This window comes from Dendrobates tinctorius, unplaced genomic scaffold, assembly GCF_039654945.1.
Source record: "Dendrobates tinctorius isolate UK_male_01 unplaced genomic scaffold, ASM3965494v1 ptg000162l, whole genome shotgun sequence".
Classification (NCBI taxonomy): domain Eukaryota; kingdom Metazoa; phylum Chordata; class Amphibia; order Anura; family Dendrobatidae; genus Dendrobates; species Dendrobates tinctorius.
In genome coordinates this window covers 15,531,798-15,551,516 of record NW_027361829.1, presented here as the reverse complement: position 1 = coordinate 15,551,516, position 19,719 = coordinate 15,531,798, and the positions used below count along the sequence as shown (strand labels likewise).

The window sequence follows — 19,719 nt, the reverse complement described above, 5'->3', positions numbered from 1 at the left end:
GAGTTGAAAAAGTCAAATGGTGCTCCTTCCCTTCCAAGCTCTGCTATGCGCCCAAACAGTGTTTTACCCCCTCATGTAGGGTATCAGCCTACTCAGGACAAATTGGAAAACAACTTTTGGGGTCCAATTTCTCCTGTTACCCTTAGGAAAATAAAAAATTGGGGGCAAAAATATCATTTTTGTGGAAAAAAAATGATTTTTTTATTTTCACGTCCGAGTGTTATAAACTTCTGTGAAGCACTTGGGGGTTCAAAGTGCTCACCACACATCTAGATAAGTTCCGTGGGGGGTCTAGTGTCCAAAATGGGGTCACTTGTGGGGAGTTTCAATAGTTTAGGTACATCAGGGGCTCTCCAAACGCACATGACAACCGCAGACCATTCCATCAAAGTCTGCGTTCCAAAACGTCACTGCTTCCCTTCCGAGCCCCGACGTGTGTCCATACAGTAGTTTTCTCCCACATATGGGGTGTCAGCGTACTCAGGACAAATTGGACAACAACTTTTGGGGTCCAATTTCTCCTGGTACCCTTGGGAAAATAAAAAAATGGTGACTAAAAGATCATGTTTGTGGAAAAAATACGAATTTTTTATTTTCACGCCCGGGCGTTGTAAACTTCTGTGAAGCACTGGGGGGGTCAAAGTGCTCACCACACATCTAGATAAGTTCCTTGGGGGTCTAGTTTACAAAATGGTGTCATTTGTGGGGGGTTTCCACTGTTTAGGTACATTAGGGGCTCTCCAAAGGCAATATCACACCCGCAGACCATTCCATCAAAGTCTGCATTCCAAAACGTCACTACTTCCCTTCCGAGCCCCGACGTGTGCCCATACAGTAGTTTTCTCCCACATATGGGGTATCAGCATACTCAGGACAAATTGGACAACAACTTTTGGGGTCCAATTTCTCCTGGTACCCTTGGGAAAATAAAAAAATGGTGACTAAAAGATCATGTTTGTGGAAAAAATACGAATTTTTTATTTTCACGCCTGGGCGTTGTAAACTTCTGTGAAGCACTGGGGGGGTCAAAGTGCTCACCACACATCTAGATAAGTTCCATGGGGGGTCTAGTTTCCAAAATGGTGTCATTTGTGGGGGGTTCCACTGTTTTGGTACATCAGGAGTTTTCCAAACGCGACATGGTGTCCGATCTCAATTCCAGCCAAAAACGTCAAATGGCGCTGCTTCCCTTCCGAGCTCTGCCATGCCCCCAAATAGTGGTTTACCCCCACATGTGGGGTATCAGCGTACTCAGGACAAATTGCACAATAACTTTTAGGGTCCTGTTACCCTTGGAAAAATAAGAATTGAGGGTGAAAAGATCATTTTTGTGGAAAAAATATGATTTTTTAATTGTATGGCTTTATGTTATAAACTTCTGTGAAGCCCATGGGGGTTCAAAGTTCTCACCACACATCTAGATAAGTTCCTTAGGGTGTCTAGTTTCCAAAATGGTGTCATTTGTGGGGGGTTTCCACTGTTTTGGTACATCAGGGGTTTTCCAAACGCGACATGGTGTCCGATCTCAATTCCAGCCAAAAACGTCAAATGGCGCTGCTTCCCTTCCGAGCTCTGCCATGCGCCCAAATAGTGGTTTACCCCCACATGTGGGGTATCAGCGTACTCAGGACAAATTGCACAATAACTTTTAGGGTCCTGTTACCCTTGGAAAAATAAGAATTGAGGGTGAAAAGATCATTTTTGTTTAAAAAATATGATTTTTTAATTGTATGGCTTTATGTTATAAACTTCTGTGAAGCCCATGGGGGTTCAAAGTTCTCACCACACATCTAGATAAGTTCCTTAGGGGGTCTAGTTTCCAAAATGGTGTCATTTGTGGGGGGTTTCCACTGTTTTGGTACATCAGGGGTTTTCCAAACGCGACATGGTGTCCGATCTCAATTCCAGCCAAAAACGTCAAATGGCGCTGCTTCCCTTCCGAGCTCTGCCATGCGCCCAAATAGTGGTTTACCCCCACATGTGGGGTATCAGCGTACTCAGGACAAATTGCACAATAACTTTTAGGGTCCTGTTACCCTTGGGAAAATAAAAATTGGGGTGAAAAGATCATTTTTGTGGAAAAAATATGATTTTTTAATTGTACCGCTGTACGTTATAAACTTCTGTAAAGCCCTTGTGGGTTCAAAGTTCTCACCACATATCTAGATAAGTTCCTTGGGGGGTCTAGTTTCCAAAATGGGGTCACTTGTAGGGGGTTTCCACTGTTTAGGTACATCAGGGACTCTCCAAACGTGACATGGCGTCCAATCTGAATTCCAGCCAATTTTGCATTGAAAAAGTCAAACGGCGCTCCTTCCATTCTGAGCTCTGCCATGCGCCGAAACAGTCGTTCCCCCCCACATATCAGGTATCTGCGTACTCAGGACAAATTGCACAATAACTTTTGCAGTTCAATTTCTCCTGTTACCCTTGGTAAAATAAAAAAAATTGAACCTGAAGTATTTTTTTTATGAAAAAAAGTTAGATGTTCATTTTTTTTTAAATATTCAAAAAAATTCCTGTGACGCACCTAAAGGGTTAATAAACTTCTTGAATGTGGTTTTGAGCACCTTAAGGGGTGCAGTTTTTAGAATGGTGTCACTTTTGTGTATTTTCTATCATATAGACCCCTCAAAGTGGCTTCAAATGTGATGTGGTCCTAAAAATAAAATGGTGTTGTAAAAATGAGAAATCGCTGGTCAACTTTTAACCCTTATAACTTCCTAACAAAAAAAAATTTTGGTTCCAAAATTGTGCTGATGTAAAGTAAACATGTGGGAAATGTTAGTTATCAAGTTTTTTGTGTGCCTTATCTCTGTGATTTAAGGGCATAAAAATTCAAAGTTGGAAAATTGCGAAATTTTCAAAATTTTCGCCAAATTTCCGTTTTTCTCACAAATAAACGCAAGTTATTTGAATGAAATTTTACCACTAACATGAAGTACAATATGTCACGAGAAAACAATGTCAGAATCACCGGGATCCATGGAAGCGTTCGAGAGTTATGACCTCATAAAGGTACAGTGGTCAGAATTGTAAAAATTGGCCCGGTCATGAACGTGCAAACCACCCTTGGGGGTGAAGGGGTTAAGGGCTTTCCGAACGCAACATGGCATCTGATCTCAATTCCAGTCAATTCTGCGTTGAAAAAGTCAAACGGCGCTCCATCCCTTGTGAGCTCTACCGTGTGCTGAAAAAGTGGTTTACCCCCACATATGGGGTATTTTTTTGCAAAAAAAAAGTTAAATGTTAATTTTTTCCTTCCACATTGCTTTAGTTCCTGTGAAGCACTTAAAGGGTTAATAAACTTCTTGAATGTGTTTTTGAGCACCTTGAGGGGTCTAGTTTTTAGAATGGTGCCACTTTTGGGTATTTTCTGTCATGTACACCCCTCAAAATGACTTTAAATATGATGTGGTCCCTAAAAAAAATGGTTTTGTAAATTTTGCTGTAAAAATGAGAAATCGCTGATCTACTTTTAACCCTTATAACTTCCTAACAAAAAAAAATTTTGCTTCCAAAATTGTGCTGATGTAAATTAGACATGTGGGAAATGTTATTTATTAATACATTTGTGTGACACATCTCTCTTATTTAAGGGCATATAAATTTAAAGTTTTAAAATTGCAAAATTTTTGCCATATTTCGTTTTTTTTCATAAATAAACACAAGACTTATCGAAGAAATTTTACCACTAACATGAAGTACAATATGTCACGAAAAACATTCTCATAATCAGCGGGATCCATTAAAGCGTTCCAGAGTTATAACCTCATAAAGGGACAGTGGTCAGAATTGTAAAAATTGGCCTGGTCATTAAGCTGCAAACTGGCTATGTCGCTAAGGGGTTAAAAAAAAAAGAAAAAGAAAAGATAACAGTAATTCTGAGCTGAATACTCAACTCTCTCAGGTTAAATGAGTCTAGCAGAGCACAGCATTTGGCTGTAGCAAACAAGCAATTATATTTAATTTCATTTTATTTCATACATAATTAGCTACTATTAAAACATGTTTGGAGCCATTAATCTACTGCAAAACTGCCCCATTTATTTCTTATTCTTTTTTAGTGGATTCGTTGTTTGCATGGGATCATTTTATTTTTAATAATTCTTAAATTTATAAAACTGCTCCGGTTTTACAAAATAATGGCTTCTTGTGTGGCAGTGTTTCAGCATTCTTGCTCCAGCTCAGCATTCACAGTGGTGAGTACATTTACTTGATTACTTTTTTATGATAACATGTGGACCATCAAACTGGCTTGTATGTAAATGGGTGGTATAATGCATGTACAATAGTGTTTTTTTTATTGCAATGCTGTCACTGATTCTTTTCACTGATTTAAATCTCCATCTACTGTACATGAATATCTGCATACTAAGGGTACGATCCGGAGTTGCTGCAGGATTGACGCTGTGTATTCTGTTACAGCACAGTGGATGGTATTTCATGAAATCCCATGCCCACTATGCGTCCACAGACGCCTGTGGATCACCAGTGGAGACTGACATGCGGCGTGTCTCTCTAGACCGCAGCATGTCAATTTCTCTTGTGTAGACGCCAGTCTCTGCAAGAGAAATTACATCAATAGAATGCATTGAACATGGTACTGTACATCCGCATGGTTCAGTGAACACATGAAGATTTACCTATGTTCTATAGACTGCGGAACTAGTGGCGCTTTGGACACAGTAAACCTGCCCTGCATCCAACGCGCTGCTAGTTCTGGATCGTGGGCACCCGACCTTAATGGCATGAATGGTGGTAAACATTTGTTGTCTTAAAGGGTTATTCTCATGTTAATACTAGGAAGTGTCATGCTCACAGATGGTGCACATGGTTCATGGACCCACTGTGCCATGGGGCTGGGTTTGCATGGGGGGTGTAGCAAAGCAGCGACCTGGTGTTCACTGCAGCTTCTAATGGTGGAGTCTGCTTTGAGCTGCAGGTAGCCACCAGGTACCACTCCTAGGCAGTTTCCAGTACCACAGCTGTCGACTTCTAGAATGGGCTCATGAGTTCTCAGCCATTGAAGACCCAAGAGAAGTGGATAAGTGGATGAAATATATCTGATAACATATAGAAGGTGATCTTCTCCAAATGCAAAACTCCTAACTGGAGCTCTGTTTGTTCTGTGACCACTCGATTGACTTCGGATAGGCTCTTTCCTTAGATGGATGATACTTTTCAGCGGATTCTAGAGGTGTTGGATGAGAATCTGATATTGAACTGGAGTCAGAATAAGCTGTCTAGATGAACCAGATACATCTACAGGACATGAGTCAGTGGCAAAGAATTTCCATTCTCACATAGGGAAGTTTCAACTACAGTGGGTGCGGAAAGTATTCAGACCCCTTTAAATGTTTCACTCTGTTTCATAGCAGCCATTTGGTAAATTCAAAAAGTTCATTTATTTCTCAATAATGTACACTCTGCACCCCATCTTAGGCTAGTTTCACATTTGCGTCTTTTTGCACAGCGCATCGTGCGCAATTGAAACGCATGCAAACGCAGCGGTTTTTATACGCATCAGCGTACACATGACGACAAAAAAACGCAGCGTTTGCATGCATTTTCATGCATTTGCGTTTTTATGCACATGCATTCTCTAGGTGTCACATTTCACAGGAGAAAAATCCTTGAAACAGAATCCACCAATGGGACACCAGTGGGCGTGTGTCATGGGAATTCTCTATATAGACCCTGTACAGCTGAATTCTTCAGATTTTGTTGCTTTTTCCTTTGTCAACATGGATCTGCCTTGGAAGAGTTTTTGCTTCAACTTGGATCTGGACATCGCTCTGTTTCAGGCTTTTGCATTTGCTTGCCAGCAAGAAAGGCAGAGAGAGAGACAGCGAAGTCAGTAGCGGCGGCGCTTGGGGATAAATCCGATTATTGAAGTCCGGGAGAGCCGTGTAGTGTACCACACCCTCTATAGCGAGCTCCAGGCAAACCCGGCAAAATTTAGTGACTATGCCCGGATGTCCCAAGAAAGCTTCATGGATTTGCTTTCTTGTGTTCAAGGAGCCATACGGAGACAGCACACACAGCTCCATCGTGCGATTCCTCCTGAGGAGCAGCTCCTGGTCACATTACGGTATGTAATATTTAAAAACCAATGCCTGCATAATTGTTTTTGGTCTGCCATGTACTAATCCAAAGCTTATTGCTCTGCCATGTAGTAAACAAAAGCCTGCAGAATTATTGTTCTGCCATGTACTAATATTATTTTCTTTTCAGTGTTTTGCAAAACCCCAGACATAAATATAAATTTTTTTCTTTCTCTGTTTGGCAGATTCCTGGCCACTGCCATTTGTAATGGTTGGGAATGAGGCCTTTCAAATGTGCCAAAACCTGCTGAAACCCTACTCCATCTGGGACTTGGACCACACGAAAAAAATATTTAATTACAGACCGACCAGGGCCCGAAGAACTGTGGAGTGTGCTTTTGGGATTCTTGTCTCCAGATGGCGCATTCTCAGCACAGCCATTAATCTTAAACTGAAAACAGTGGATGAGGTGATGAAAGCATGTGTGGTTCTTCACAATTTTGTTATGGCTAAAGAGCACCCTAACTTTGAACTAGATGAACCAGCTGCCAACCCATTGCCTGATTTCACTCAGCACCCTCTCAAGTCATCAGATGAAGTTGGCCAAATGAGGGACCAATTTGCGGCCTAATTTATCTCTGATGTGGGACGTGTGGCATGGCAAGATCAAATGGTGTAAAATTGTTTTCTTGTGTGTATGTAAATAAAAAACCTGTTTTGATAGCTGTACCGAGTGCACTCTGTTTTTATACACTCCAATACAATAATCACCTGCCCAGGTGTCCCAGTGAAGTCAGGATGCTGTGTTTTGTGCATCCTGACTTTACTAGGAATCCTGACCAGGTGAGTCTGTAAAGAAAAGTTGTATGACCTTCATCATCTCTCCAGTCTGTGTTCAATAAGGCAGATTGCAGTGACGGTGGAGGATAATACAACTAATATTTATATCACCTGGCCTGATGTTAGAATAGTGATTTTGGGATGCACTAGCATCCTTCACTCTTTATGACACCTGACCATGTGAGTATAAATATTAGTTGTAGTATCTCCACTGTGGCTTCAGTATGCATGCAGATTGGAGAGATGATAAAGTTTATACAACTTCTACAATCCCCTGGCCTGGTGTCATGCTGAAGTGAGGATGCCCAAAAAGCGCATCCTGACTTCAGAATTTTATGACACCTGGCTAGGTGAATACACATATGAGTTAACCTCCAGCATCTCTCCAGTCTGCGTGCAATAGATAATGCAGACTGAAGCGACACTTAAGATGACAACTCATAGGTATACTCACGAGGCCAGGTGTGCTAAATAATTATGATACCAGGCCAGGGTATTGTTCATATGACATGTATTTCCTTCATCATCTCTTCAGTCTATTCGCCACAGACTGAATAGATGATGTGGTTAATTACAAGTTATATCTAGAATCCCTGGCCTTGTGTCACAAAGAGTGAAATGATAATGGCCAAAACACACCATACTCAATTCACTCTTTAGGATACCTGGCAAGGTGAGAATAGATATGCCTTGCTCTCACCACCATCCTCTATTCTAGTCTATTAGTAGACTAAAGAGACTAATGGTGGTGAAAATACAAGTCATATATTTGTGTTTTTGACAACACATATCTCCAGAACTGACACAAGAAACATGTGTCAGTACTGGAGCTATGTGGTGGCAAAAACACACAGTGTACGGCGCAGTGTGTGTAGGCAGCGAAAGACACAATAACCAAACAGTATTAGGGGAAAACAAGTATGACATTTATTTTTAAACAAAAAAAGACACTACTGGGAGCGACGTTTGGGGGAAGATGGTGGCAAGTTGGGGGTGTGGAGGGACGAGGAACGGCTTAAAGGCGAGTAAGGGGTTCTAGGGCAAGGGGCAACGAAATGAGTGAGTGAAGGGAGCTCAGTGATGGAACTGGAGGCAGGGTGAGACACAGTGTGAGGTGAGGGGGAGAGAGGGTAAGAGTTTTCCTGTTTTTATGCCCATTTTTCTGTCTCCTGTGGCCCATCGGTGTGTCCTGCCTGGAGCGCCTGGTACTTGTGGACCTCCTGGAGCTGGGGGACCTCCTGGCAGGATCCTGTAGCTGCTGCATGCTGGAAGTGGTGGTGGAGGTCCTGACAGGGTCCGTGGGTGCAAAGATTGAATGTGGGTCCCCCAGCTGCTGCTGCTGCATGGTGGTGGCGGCGGTGGTGGTTGTCCAGGCAGTACTGCAGTACTTGTGGCAGTGCTGCTCCAGGCAGGAGGAGTGGTGGCAGTGCTGGTCCAGGCAGGAGGAGTGGTGGCAGTGCTGGTCCAGGCAGGAGGAGTGGTGGCGGTGGTGGTCCAGGAAGGAGGAGTGGTGGTGGTGGTGGTCCAGGCAGGAGCAGCGCTTGTCATGTTTGTGGCGGGGGAGTGTTCAGCAGCACTGCTGTGGAATAGAAAAATACAGAGTAAAACACAATACAAAAAAGCAAAATACTTACGCTCTGGTGGCAAGGACCGGTCTTAAGAATGCCAACGCCCAATGATACCGGTATTTTGTTGAGGTCCTTGCTGCTGCACCACTGCGACCCTGGCTCTCCTGACGGACATCCCTGTTAAAGCGGTCCTTCATCGAGCGCCAACGGGTTCTGACTTTGTTCACTGTGGAAAAAAAAAAAATTAGACAATGTACTGTAGGCCGGGATAACACAAATGTGTGTGATGCTAGAAACAGGCAGGAGTTACTAGCATCACACACAATTGTGTGATCCTGGCCAAGCTCACTGCCGCATCACACAGCATTGAAATACTTACGAAATTCCTTGCGGACCCTTGGAGAGGCATCGTCCCAGTCATCCATCAGTGCTGCGGCCACCTCATTCCAGAGTCGCCAGATCACCACGTTGTCTGAGTGCTGCGGATGACGGCTATCCCACAACGGGACTTGCTCCTGGACTAACTGTATCAGGGCGTCAAACAAACCAACAATATACTCCCTGTCCGACTTAATCCATTAATAATGATTGTCCCACGACGATCTCTCCTATAGAGCTGTCACATCAGTAGATGTGACCACTCTATAGGCCTCCGATGACACACTGACCGGAGATAACCCTCCGGCAGTGTGTCATTGGAGATAAGCCTCTCGCTTTACGAGAAAAATTCTCACGCTGTAGTGCCACAAAGTGACAGGTGAACTCAGGTGACCTGTCCGACATTCCGACTTTTCGACGGAGACAAAAAATGTTCCTATGTCCGCTGTCTCCGGCTGACGGGCAAAGAATTTCCAACGGATTCGGTGAACAACGGATGAAACGTGCGGCCATCAGTCAGAATCCGTTGCTAATACAAGTCTATGTGAAAAAAATGGATTCGGAGGCATCAGTTGCCGGATCTATTTTTTTAAAAATTTGACGGATTGCGACTGATGGCAAAAAACTGATATGTGAAAGCAGCCTTATACATGTAGGTGTGTTGTGCTATGCTGGTAGCTGAACTGTGTGTTATGCCTGTAGCAAAGCTTGTGTGTATTATACCAGTAGCTGAACTATGGGTGTGTGTGTGTGTGTGTGTGTGTGTGTGTGTGTGTGTGTTATGTCTGTAGTTGAGCTGTCTGTTTTATACCTGCAGCTGAGCTGTGTGTTATGCCTGTAACAGAGTTGTATCTCTGTTATGCCTATAGCACAGCTGCATGTGTAAGGCCGTGTTCACATCAATTTCGGGCTACACACTTTTCGCTCCATCGAGTTTTTCCTTCAGAGCCCTAAGAAATGGTATGCAGGTATATCTCCAGATGCATGAATTTACTAGGATAAGGCAGATGGAGTCAGTTTTTGCGCCATCTGTCTATGTCTTTTTGAGGTATGCACAAAAGTGTGTTAAAACAAAGTGTCTTTGTCTTCATCATTATAGTGAATGGCTCCATTGCATGTTAAATCCAAATCTTGTTTTTCAAGGCTTCAGAGGGAAGCCTTGATGGAGCAGCTAACATGTGGTTTGACTATAATGGTAATCTGCCTAAAATATAAATCAAACTGGGAAAATTATCCTTATATTTTCCATCAATCTCTTCCCTTTTCTGGCTACAAGCCAGAGATGTCAATAAAAGAAGAGTGGAGGTGGAGATAGAGGGAAAACAAGCAGGTGGGAAAGTGTAATTATAAATGTTTGGCCATGCCATGATGATCAGGTGCCTGTACTTAGTTTGAACAGTTATTCCGTGCTAATAGAGTCCCATTAAAACACCACTCAAGCATTTTTCTATTGCAACTTTGGAGTAGTGCTACTAATGTAAGGACTCTCCTCCTTGTCTTATACTTATTCTGCTGCCGTCTTCTTCTTTTATCTGATCAGTCTCCAGCAATTTTTGACCTGCCGGATCGCTCCAGTGTTTGCCTTGCGAGCTGGAGGTCACTTTTCAATGTAAAGTCTATGAGAGCCAGAACAAGACTCTCGTAAATTTAATGGCCCCTGCACAGTCCTCTAAAGCAGCATAATGCACCCCCCCCCAAATCCACACTCGCTCTATAATCCTGGTGAACAAGCGGAAAGGTGACACATTGCAAATTGCACCATCTTGTGCATTTGCTGGGACTTTACTATATGTTTGTCTGTTGGTGGCTCAATAAAGTACAGCTCTGGCAAAAATTAAGAGACCACTGCAAAATTTTCAGTTTGTCTGATTTTTCACTTTATAAATATATTTTTGAGTAAAATGTAAATTGCTCTTTTATTCTATAAACTACTGGAAACATGTCTTCGAATTTCCAAACACTAAATTTTGCATTTTCAGAAAATGATAAATGGTCAAAATGACAAAAACTGCAGTGCTTGCAGACCTCAAATAATACTAAGAAAACAAATTTAAGCAGTTCTTTGTTTGATGGCTTGTGACTATTCATCTTCTTCTTGACTACATTCCAGAGGTTTTCAATGGGGTTCAGGTCTGGAGATTGGGCTGGCCATGACAGGGATTTGAAGTGGTGGTTCTTCATCCAAACATTGATTTACCTAGCTGTGTGGCATGGCACATTGTCCTGCTGGAAAAACCAGTTCTCAGCATTGGGGAACATTGCTTAAGCAGAACTAATTAACTGTTTTTCCATGATAACATTGTATGCGGCTTGATTCATATGTCCTTCGCAAAGATTAACCTGCCCAATTCCAGCCTCACTGAAGCATCCACAGATCATAACTGATCCTCCACCAAATTTCACAGTGGGTGCAAGACACTGTAGCTTGTACGCCTCTCCAAGTCTCTGTCTAACCACTAGATGACCAGGTGTTGAGCAAAGCTGAAAATTAGACTTATCAGAGAAGATTACCTTACTCCAGTCCTCTATGGTCCAATTCTTATGGTCTTTGGCAAGCTTCAGCCTGGCTCTCCTTTGCTTCTCATTGATGAAAGGCTTTTTCTAGCTTTACTTGACATGAGCCCTGCCTCTAGGAGCCTGTTGCAAACTGTTCTTGCCGTGCACTTCACCCCAGCTGCCATTTGCCATTCCTATTTGTAGGTCAGTTAATGTCATCCTGCGGTTGCTGAGTGACATTCGAATAAGATGTCGGTCATCCTGGTCAGTGCAGAGTCGTTTTCGCCCTCTACCGGCCTGTAGTTTTGTTGTCCCCAATGTCTGCTGCTTGACCTTGTTGTAATGGACTGCCACCTTAGAAATTTTAAGGATGGAGGCAACATGACGCTCACTGTATCCCTCTGCTAGTAAGACCAAAATTGAGCCCTTCTTTTCCTCACTCAAGACTTTTCTTTTCAACTCCTTTAGCATGGTCAAAAGTTATTTTTTCATTACTATTACTTTTGGGATATTACTAGCACTTTTTTTGCCATTCAGCTTGTCCTACTGCAAGAAGATTGTGACCACCACAGTAGGGTTTTTTTATACTTTCCTTCCTTAAATAAGATTTGGTTCAGGTGATCACCTAATCAGAAGCACATTAAGTAGAATGAGGTGTTCTCTGGTTGGAATTCAACTGATACTGGAATGGAATGGCTGTCAGACATGTAGAGAAGCTGATTTTTATAAAACTGTGCAGTGGTTTCTTAATTTTTGCCAGAGCTGTATTGCCACACTGTTTTATCATCAACATATGTTGTCCATGTAGTATTCTGCCAACAGGAAAAGGAGCTTGGGCGTTCAGTGGGACGAGCCCTGGTCCATGTGCTCTTTCTAAAGACAGCCAGGCCAGCGGTTGAGAGCACCCACTGACACTCGTGTCTCAACACCAACTAATGCTCTCACCTGCCTCATCGTGAGAGGGTTGGGCAAGTTCTGTATCACTGCTATTTTGTTCACCTGGGGTTTTCTGACTTGCGTCCAATGATATACCCTAGGTACCGAGATTCTTCCAAACCTATAGAACATTTCTTTGGGTTGATGGTCAACCCTGCTTGCCATAGGGTGTGCACTACCACCTGCACCTTCGAAAGGTGACTCTCCCAGTCCACGCTATAAACCATGATATCATCAAGGTATGCTGAGGCATTTTGCAGATGGAGGATGATAACCATTAACCGCTGGAATGTTGCCAAAATGCCATGCAAGCCAAAAGGTAATACCTTGTATTGATGCAGGCCTTTGGGTGTGATAAAGGCTGTTTTCTCCTTGGTGGCCTCCGTTAAGGGCAAATATCATTTTGTGAGGTCTAGGACCAAAAATACCAGGCTGTCACAGGGCAGTAAGGGGAAAACAGGGGATTTGGAACCAGGGCCCCTGAACTTCCCCTAAGACTAAGGGGGGTCCTGACTCTCCTTAACTTGGGGGTACACTTTAAGGTAGTGAGGCCAAAGTCTCCGACCTGTCCCTATCTCCTGCTTAGCCCTGAGCTAAACACCCAACCTCCTCCCCAGGAGGTGAGACAGGGACTAAAGTAAACTGCACCAAAAACCAGGGAAAGGTTAATACAGACACCTTGGGGTTAAATAAACTGAAAGACAAGACTTAGCTTGCTCTGCTGCAGTGCTCCAGGACAGCAGAGATAGCCACTTGAAAACAGTAGGCAACTGAAGATCCACAGAACTCTGTCAGGTCCTGAACTCCAGCTTGGTTGGTCTCCAAAGAGAAACAATACCATCAACAGTTAGTTGGTGCACCTGGGGGGCTTATGTATGAAGGTGGTAGTGGTTTCCACCTGCATAGATAATTAATCACAATGCAGTAACACCAGCGGTCACCGGGGGCATTAACTAATATTAAACCCTGATGGCCTGAAAGGAAAAAAGTTTTAATATGAGAGCCCGATCTGCCACAGATCCAAAAATTGGATCGTGACACAGGCTTTCCCCAACTGCTCTATCAACTGACTTCAATGAGAGTTTTCTCCTCCTTCTAAACCAGAGTGGAGGTCACCCCTACAGCCTGCTCCTCTTCCTCTGGGCCACAAGGTTCTTGCACTACTCCTGAACAATACAAAGGAGTTGCTACTTGCGCAGTCTCATGTTCACTGGATGGCCACAGGGCAGAGAATAAGGGAAAATCCCTCCCAACTATCAGTTCCTAGTGCAGACTAACAACCACTCCCACCTCATCACATTGTCTACTGGCTGGTGAGTTTATTATCACCTGTGTGGTGGGATAGTCTTTTAAGTCCCCGTAGATGCATAGTATCCCAATTTTCCAGCTGGTGAACTTGCTGGGTTGCACTAGGTTAGATCAAATCAGGGTCATGAGTCCTGTAGGGCCATAGCCGGATTGCTCTCTATTTCAACTTGACATAAATGTTTATCACTGGGGGCTACTGGGGTGCCCATCGCACAGACACTTTTAGCACACAGGGACTGTCGGTACCCAAAGTTTGTGTCCATTGGCTCAGCAAGGTGGGGACAGTCGGTCCTTATATGGCCTGAATCATAGTTTTCAAAAAATTATTTTGGTACGAGAGCAAAATCCAGAGGCTCACAGTTGTCTCATATACCCATTTAAAAAGTTAAAGCTTTATTACAAAAATGCAAAATTAATGACACTAAAATTAGTATTGCATCATACCCAAAGGAATGAACACCCTGGGGAGGTGCCTATCCCTACAATGGCCTCTGTGTCCCTTCCTGTCAGCGGAGGTTGGAGCCCTAGGACCTGCGCAATTTCCCCCCCAGTCCACAACGGCTCTCCCTACCCCTATAGGGCCCTATAGTGGCAGGGTGTGATAAGAAGTTGAAACATTAGGTGAGAAAGGGTAAGATGGTTCAAATAAAATCTTCTTGGCTTATCTTCAAAGATACTGCTCTACTGGGTTAGACTGTCAAAATTTAATAGATTCTTCTTTCTTTGTCCTTACCGTAGATGAATCTTCTTCTTCATAGTACCTATATTGTGAAGATCTAATGTATTTGATATCCTATTCAGGGACTACGATATTGTTCATTAAAGTCCTCCAGCAGTGTAAAATTTATGGGTACATGTATAACCTCTATTAAGAGAACAGATATAAATAAGCCAATCCAAATCTCACCAGCCATGTGGCACACAGGTCACTGATAAATCCATTAATGCACAGCAAACCCCTAGACCCGTGAAAAAGATTCACCTGAACCGTATTATATGTAACAGTCCAAAACAAGGAAACAAATGTTCACAGCAATATAGCATATAGATATAAATATATGATTTGCATGAGGTCACACAATTCACAACACACAAGGGTTAGGTAACCCAATCATAAAAAAATATAGAAGGGGATGTTCAAACCCCAGATTAGTATAGTTTGCCTGTGTTCATATAGTTCACACCACAAAGGAAAAAGTTTTAAAACAGATCAGCAGTAATACTACAGATGGACTCTAGATATAAAGGTCCCATTTATATGTAATCATGTGGTTCATGGCACAAAACAATTCAGTAGCCCACCCTTGGCTCCAAAGGTTTATCTGTAATAGTACAGTTCATTATATGAACAAATCAGTACTACAATGAGCAAAAAAAACCAAACATGGCTCCAAAAATAAACTCAACGCGCTTCCCCTCTTCCGAGGTTCATCAGGAGTAATAAGATGAAATGGAGTACTTAGCTTTTGTGTGTAATAATGAGAGATGCATTTCGATAGCCTGGAACAGTCCCCTCTAATGGTATGATGCATGAATCTATTACATTTACAGTCTAACCCAGTAGAGCAGTACCCTTATATGGCCTACCTCGTGACAAGATCAGTCAACTATTGAAGCCCTTCCACGCCGGATACAACCTGAACGGCCGACTTGGTTCTGCATGACGGATTTCAGGTGGGGACTTTCCTACCACCCTCTCGAGAGAGTCTCCCTGGAGTTTCTTGATAGCCCCATACCGCTCTACAAGATTTAGCATCTGGAGCACATTATAGGGGATGCCTGTCCTGCCCAGTGTATTAAGACCCTCCAGAATTTAGCAGTCACTATGCAGTCCACCATGGCAGTGGGAGAAAGTACCTCAGGCTGCAACCTCTTTTATGTCAGGTGCAGTAAGTCATAACACTGGGACCTTGCCAGTTTAGAAGGAATAAACTACCACTGATGCACCTGCTGGGCCTGAACCATCATTTATGCCAATTTGTGTCAGGGTCTCAACCTTGACGATTGTGTAGTCTACCGCATGCTCAGCCGATAAGTCACAATAGGCCTTCTGGGGTCCTGACCCTAGAAACGGAGTGATGACAATGGATTCTTTTTTGTGTAGTAGGAAATAATATCAATGAACATGTGGCCTCCCTTCCATTCCAATAGGGCATTTCAGAGCCCTATTCCCGGGGATCATTGGGGTTTAAGTGGTTGGCCCCCACCAATCACAAAGTTATCATCTAATCTTTGGTGAAATAAGGCTGTGGAGTTGCAGTTGTGGAGTCGGAGTGTATTTTTGTAGAGTCGGAGTCAGTATAATATGAATTGACTCCAACTCTTAAGATATATAATACATTGGATATAGTAGTTCAATGCAGTATGTGCTGTAATTTTTTTCATAAGAATTTGAGAAAGTTATGAAAACTATAAATATAATCAGCAGTTGGAACTTCCGGCCGCTATCCCCGAATCCCATAAGGCACCGCGGTAGTGTCACTTTCGTAGGCGCAGTTCGTGGCCGCAAGTGACAATCACGTCACCGCTATTCCCGCGCATGCGCAGTAACAGCCACATAGAAGATGAAATTCTGCATCACCAAGGTAATGGGAGATGATACATGGCCCGGGATATGTGTGGTGCCAAGTAAACAGTCATCCTCTGATTGTGATTCTGTAAGTGCTGCAGTGTGTGATTTACAGTATTAAAAATGTTCAAGGATTCTGGAATCTGTAGGTCAAGTGCGGGGACTAGGCTGCAATTCACCAGCACTGCACTATAGGTCGCTAGAAACAGAAAATTGAATTTTTTGTCAATGAAAACAAACATACTGTTATTACTGTCCAAAAACTGGGGGAAGTGGGGGTTGTCCTACATCGAAAAAGCCCCAATGAGTCAGGCTTACAGTGCCTCATGAACTAGGGAATCATTTGCATTCAGTCCAAATAGTAATAAATGATTTATACATGCTCAGTACTGAAAATAAAATTAGAATTTTTCATATTGAAATCTGGCATGTAGGTATAGCTTTTTGTACAGTATGTTGCGAGCTGTATTTTGGTATCTGGTGTCATAGACATCACCGCTATTCCTGCGCATATGCAGTAACAGCCACAGCTGCGCGCCCTACCTGCTCTACCCACGCATGCGCGGTAACGACGCGGCTGTTACAGAGCCTGCGTGGGGAATAGCAGTAACGTGTATGACACCAGATACCAAAATATAATGTGCAAGAAGAGTTGTATCCAGCTACCACAGGATCCATGATTAACCCCTTTATCACCGCTGATGTACTATTGCGGACATGTGCCCGCAATATATTGAGACTCGATACTCAACTTAAGTGATCAGATAATTTAATGTTGTCCACACTAGTAGTATGCAAAATGTTTCAGTCTTACATCAGACCTTCATCAGTTACAGAATAAAGTAAGGTTATTAGGTCAGGACCAGCAGTTACTTAACCCTATATGTGCATAGGTCTGACAAACCTTGCCCTACTTTTTCCTGACACGGAATGTTTAATGATCTAGTGATCTTCAACCAAGATTATTGGACCACCTGACCTTATAACCTTACTTTATTCTGTAATTGATGAAGGTCTGATCTAAGACTGAAACGTTTTGCTTACTACTAGTGTGGACAACATTAAATTATCTGATCACTTACGTTGAGTGCCGAGTCTCTTAATATATGTTAATGGTGTGGGAACCTACTCTGGTGGCTACTAAAGCTGTGCACACGCTTATCTATTCAAATGTGCCCGCAATAGGCGCAGGCAGAATCGTGATCTGCCTGTGCCTATTAACTAGTTAAATCCCGCTGTCAAACGCTGACAGCAGGCATTTAACTAGCACTTCCGGCGCCCGGCCAGAAATGAGCTCATTGCTGACCCCCGTCACGTGATCGGAGGTCAGCGACGCATTGCCTTGACAACCAGAGGTCTCATAGAGACCTCTATGGTTGTTGCCGACACACTGCTATGAGCGCCACCCTGTGGTCGCCTCTCATAGCAATGTTGTATTTCTGCTACATATAGGCGATCTGAGCATGGCCTATATGCAGCAGAGCCGATCAGGTATGGCATGCTTCTAGTGTTTAAAAAAAATAAATAAATAAACGTTTAAATCACCCCCCTTTCACCCCAATCAAGATAAAACAATAAAAAAAAAAATTAAACCTACACATATTTGGTATCACTGCCTTCAGAATCACCGGGTCTATCAATAAAAAAAGGGATTAACCCGATCGTTAAATGGCATAGAGGGAAAAAAATCAAAATGCCAGAAATACTTTTTTTGGTAGCCACGACGTTGCATTAAAATGCAATAACGGGCGATCAAAAGAACGTACCTCCACGAAAGTGGTATCATTAAAAACGTCAGCCCGGCCCAGCCCAAGATCATGAAAAATGGAGATGCTACAAGTCTCGGAAAATTGCGCATTTTTTATAGCAAACTTTGCAATTTTTTTTCACCACTTATATAAAAGAGAACCTAGACATGTTTGGTGTCAATGAACTCGTAATGACCTGGAGGTCGGTTTTAGCATTTAGTGAACCTAGCATAAAAGCCAAACAAAAAACAAGTTTGTATTGTACTTTTTTTGCAATTTCACCGCACTTGGGATTTTTTTTCCCGCTTTCTAGTACATGACATGGTACAACCAATGGTGTCGTTCAAAAGTACAACTCGTCCTGCAAAAAATAAGCCTTCACATGGCCATAGTGATGGAAAAGTATAAAAGTTATGGCTCTGGAAATAAGGGGAGCAAAAAACGAAAAGCTTCGGTCATTAAGGGGTTAAGACCGTTTAGGTTGAAACATGTAGGTCTCCTTCCCTGCACTGGGATTGTTTTTTTCCATACATCTGTGTTTTTTTAATATAATGGCTTAATAAATGTCAAGTTTTAAGAATCATATCTCCTGTGGTCACTGGATACAACTCTTCTTGCACATTGGATTTCCTTACCGCCGGGTCCAGGGCGGCTCCGTACGCCAATGACCAGCCAAGGAACCAGGACATAATAATGTGAGCTGAACACTACATACCAAAATACAGCACACAACAAGGAAGAAACAGTGCCCAAGGGGTGAAAGAGGTCAAATGACCCAACACATACAATACAAAAATGCAGAGGGATGATATAGAACATATACTGTATGTTGGAAAGCGCAAACGGTGTGAGACATGTCTGCTGCTCCTGTCAGCACCACTAAGCATACACAGATGTTAATTTCACCGCACTCCCGATGCGATAGCATCGGACCTATTTCTAGTGTCTTTACAAAAAATTTTTTAGAAAAAGTATAACCAGTAAGTTCAAGAGACATCAATTGTATTATCAGGGAGCCTTACATAACTATAAATATAAGATATAAAATCAAACCTTTATTAAAGTCTTGATAAAAAACACCACGACCACACAAATATACAAATAACTGTGTCACCTACTGGACCCTACATAAGGGGGATCCTGATATCAAACCTGCTGGATAGGAAAACCTCAATGCGTTTCTCCTAACAGTATCATCAGGAGGTAGATAGTTAGATGCTGGGTCTGTGACTCAAAAACTTGAGTACCTTTTTCTACGGTTATCAACATGCTTGAATATTTATCTACTATGCCTTATTATATTACTATGTTATAATGCCTTCCAGAATTAATATTGTTTCACCCTAATGTGAAATTATCAGCTATACCAGGGCTTACATAGGGTAAGCCGTCGTGAAGTGGGGGCGCCATTCCTCTGACCAGTAGGGTGCCAACCTCCAGTAATAGGAAGGTTTTACATGTACAGGGAACAGTTAGTTAGGTACTCATTTGTTTTGCACATGTCACTTTATTGTCTTGTCAATTGCACTGTTTTTTGCACTTTTTTCTATTGTTGCCTACCCAGCAATTATGTGGCAACCCCTATACACTTCTTTCCTGGATAAATGAAAGATTGTTTGTTGCACTTATCCAGGGTTATCTAGGAGATTTAGGGTACAGCCGTCGTGGAGCGGGGGCGCCAATCTCGTATTTGTTTAGGGTGCCAACCTCCGCTACTAGGTAGGTTTGATATCAGGACCCCTCTTATGTAGGGTCCAGTTATTTGTATATTTGTGTGGTCATGGTATCTTTAATCAAGACTTTAATAAAAAAGTTTGATTTTATATCTT

The 19,719-nt window shown here is 42.7% G+C and overlaps 1 protein-coding gene across 1 annotated transcript in view; it reads left to right on the top strand.

Annotated features, from left to right (window-relative positions):
* Positions 1-19,719, top strand: part of PKD1L1 (polycystin 1 like 1, transient receptor potential channel interacting) — a 901,078-nt gene that overhangs the window by 825,992 nt on the left and 55,367 nt on the right. Inside the window, exon 60 of the mRNA XM_073549827.1 lies at positions 4,068-4,202. Coding sequence (XP_073405928.1) covers positions 4,068-4,202 — 135 coding nt within the window. The remainder of the gene's footprint in view (positions 1-4,067; positions 4,203-19,719) is intronic.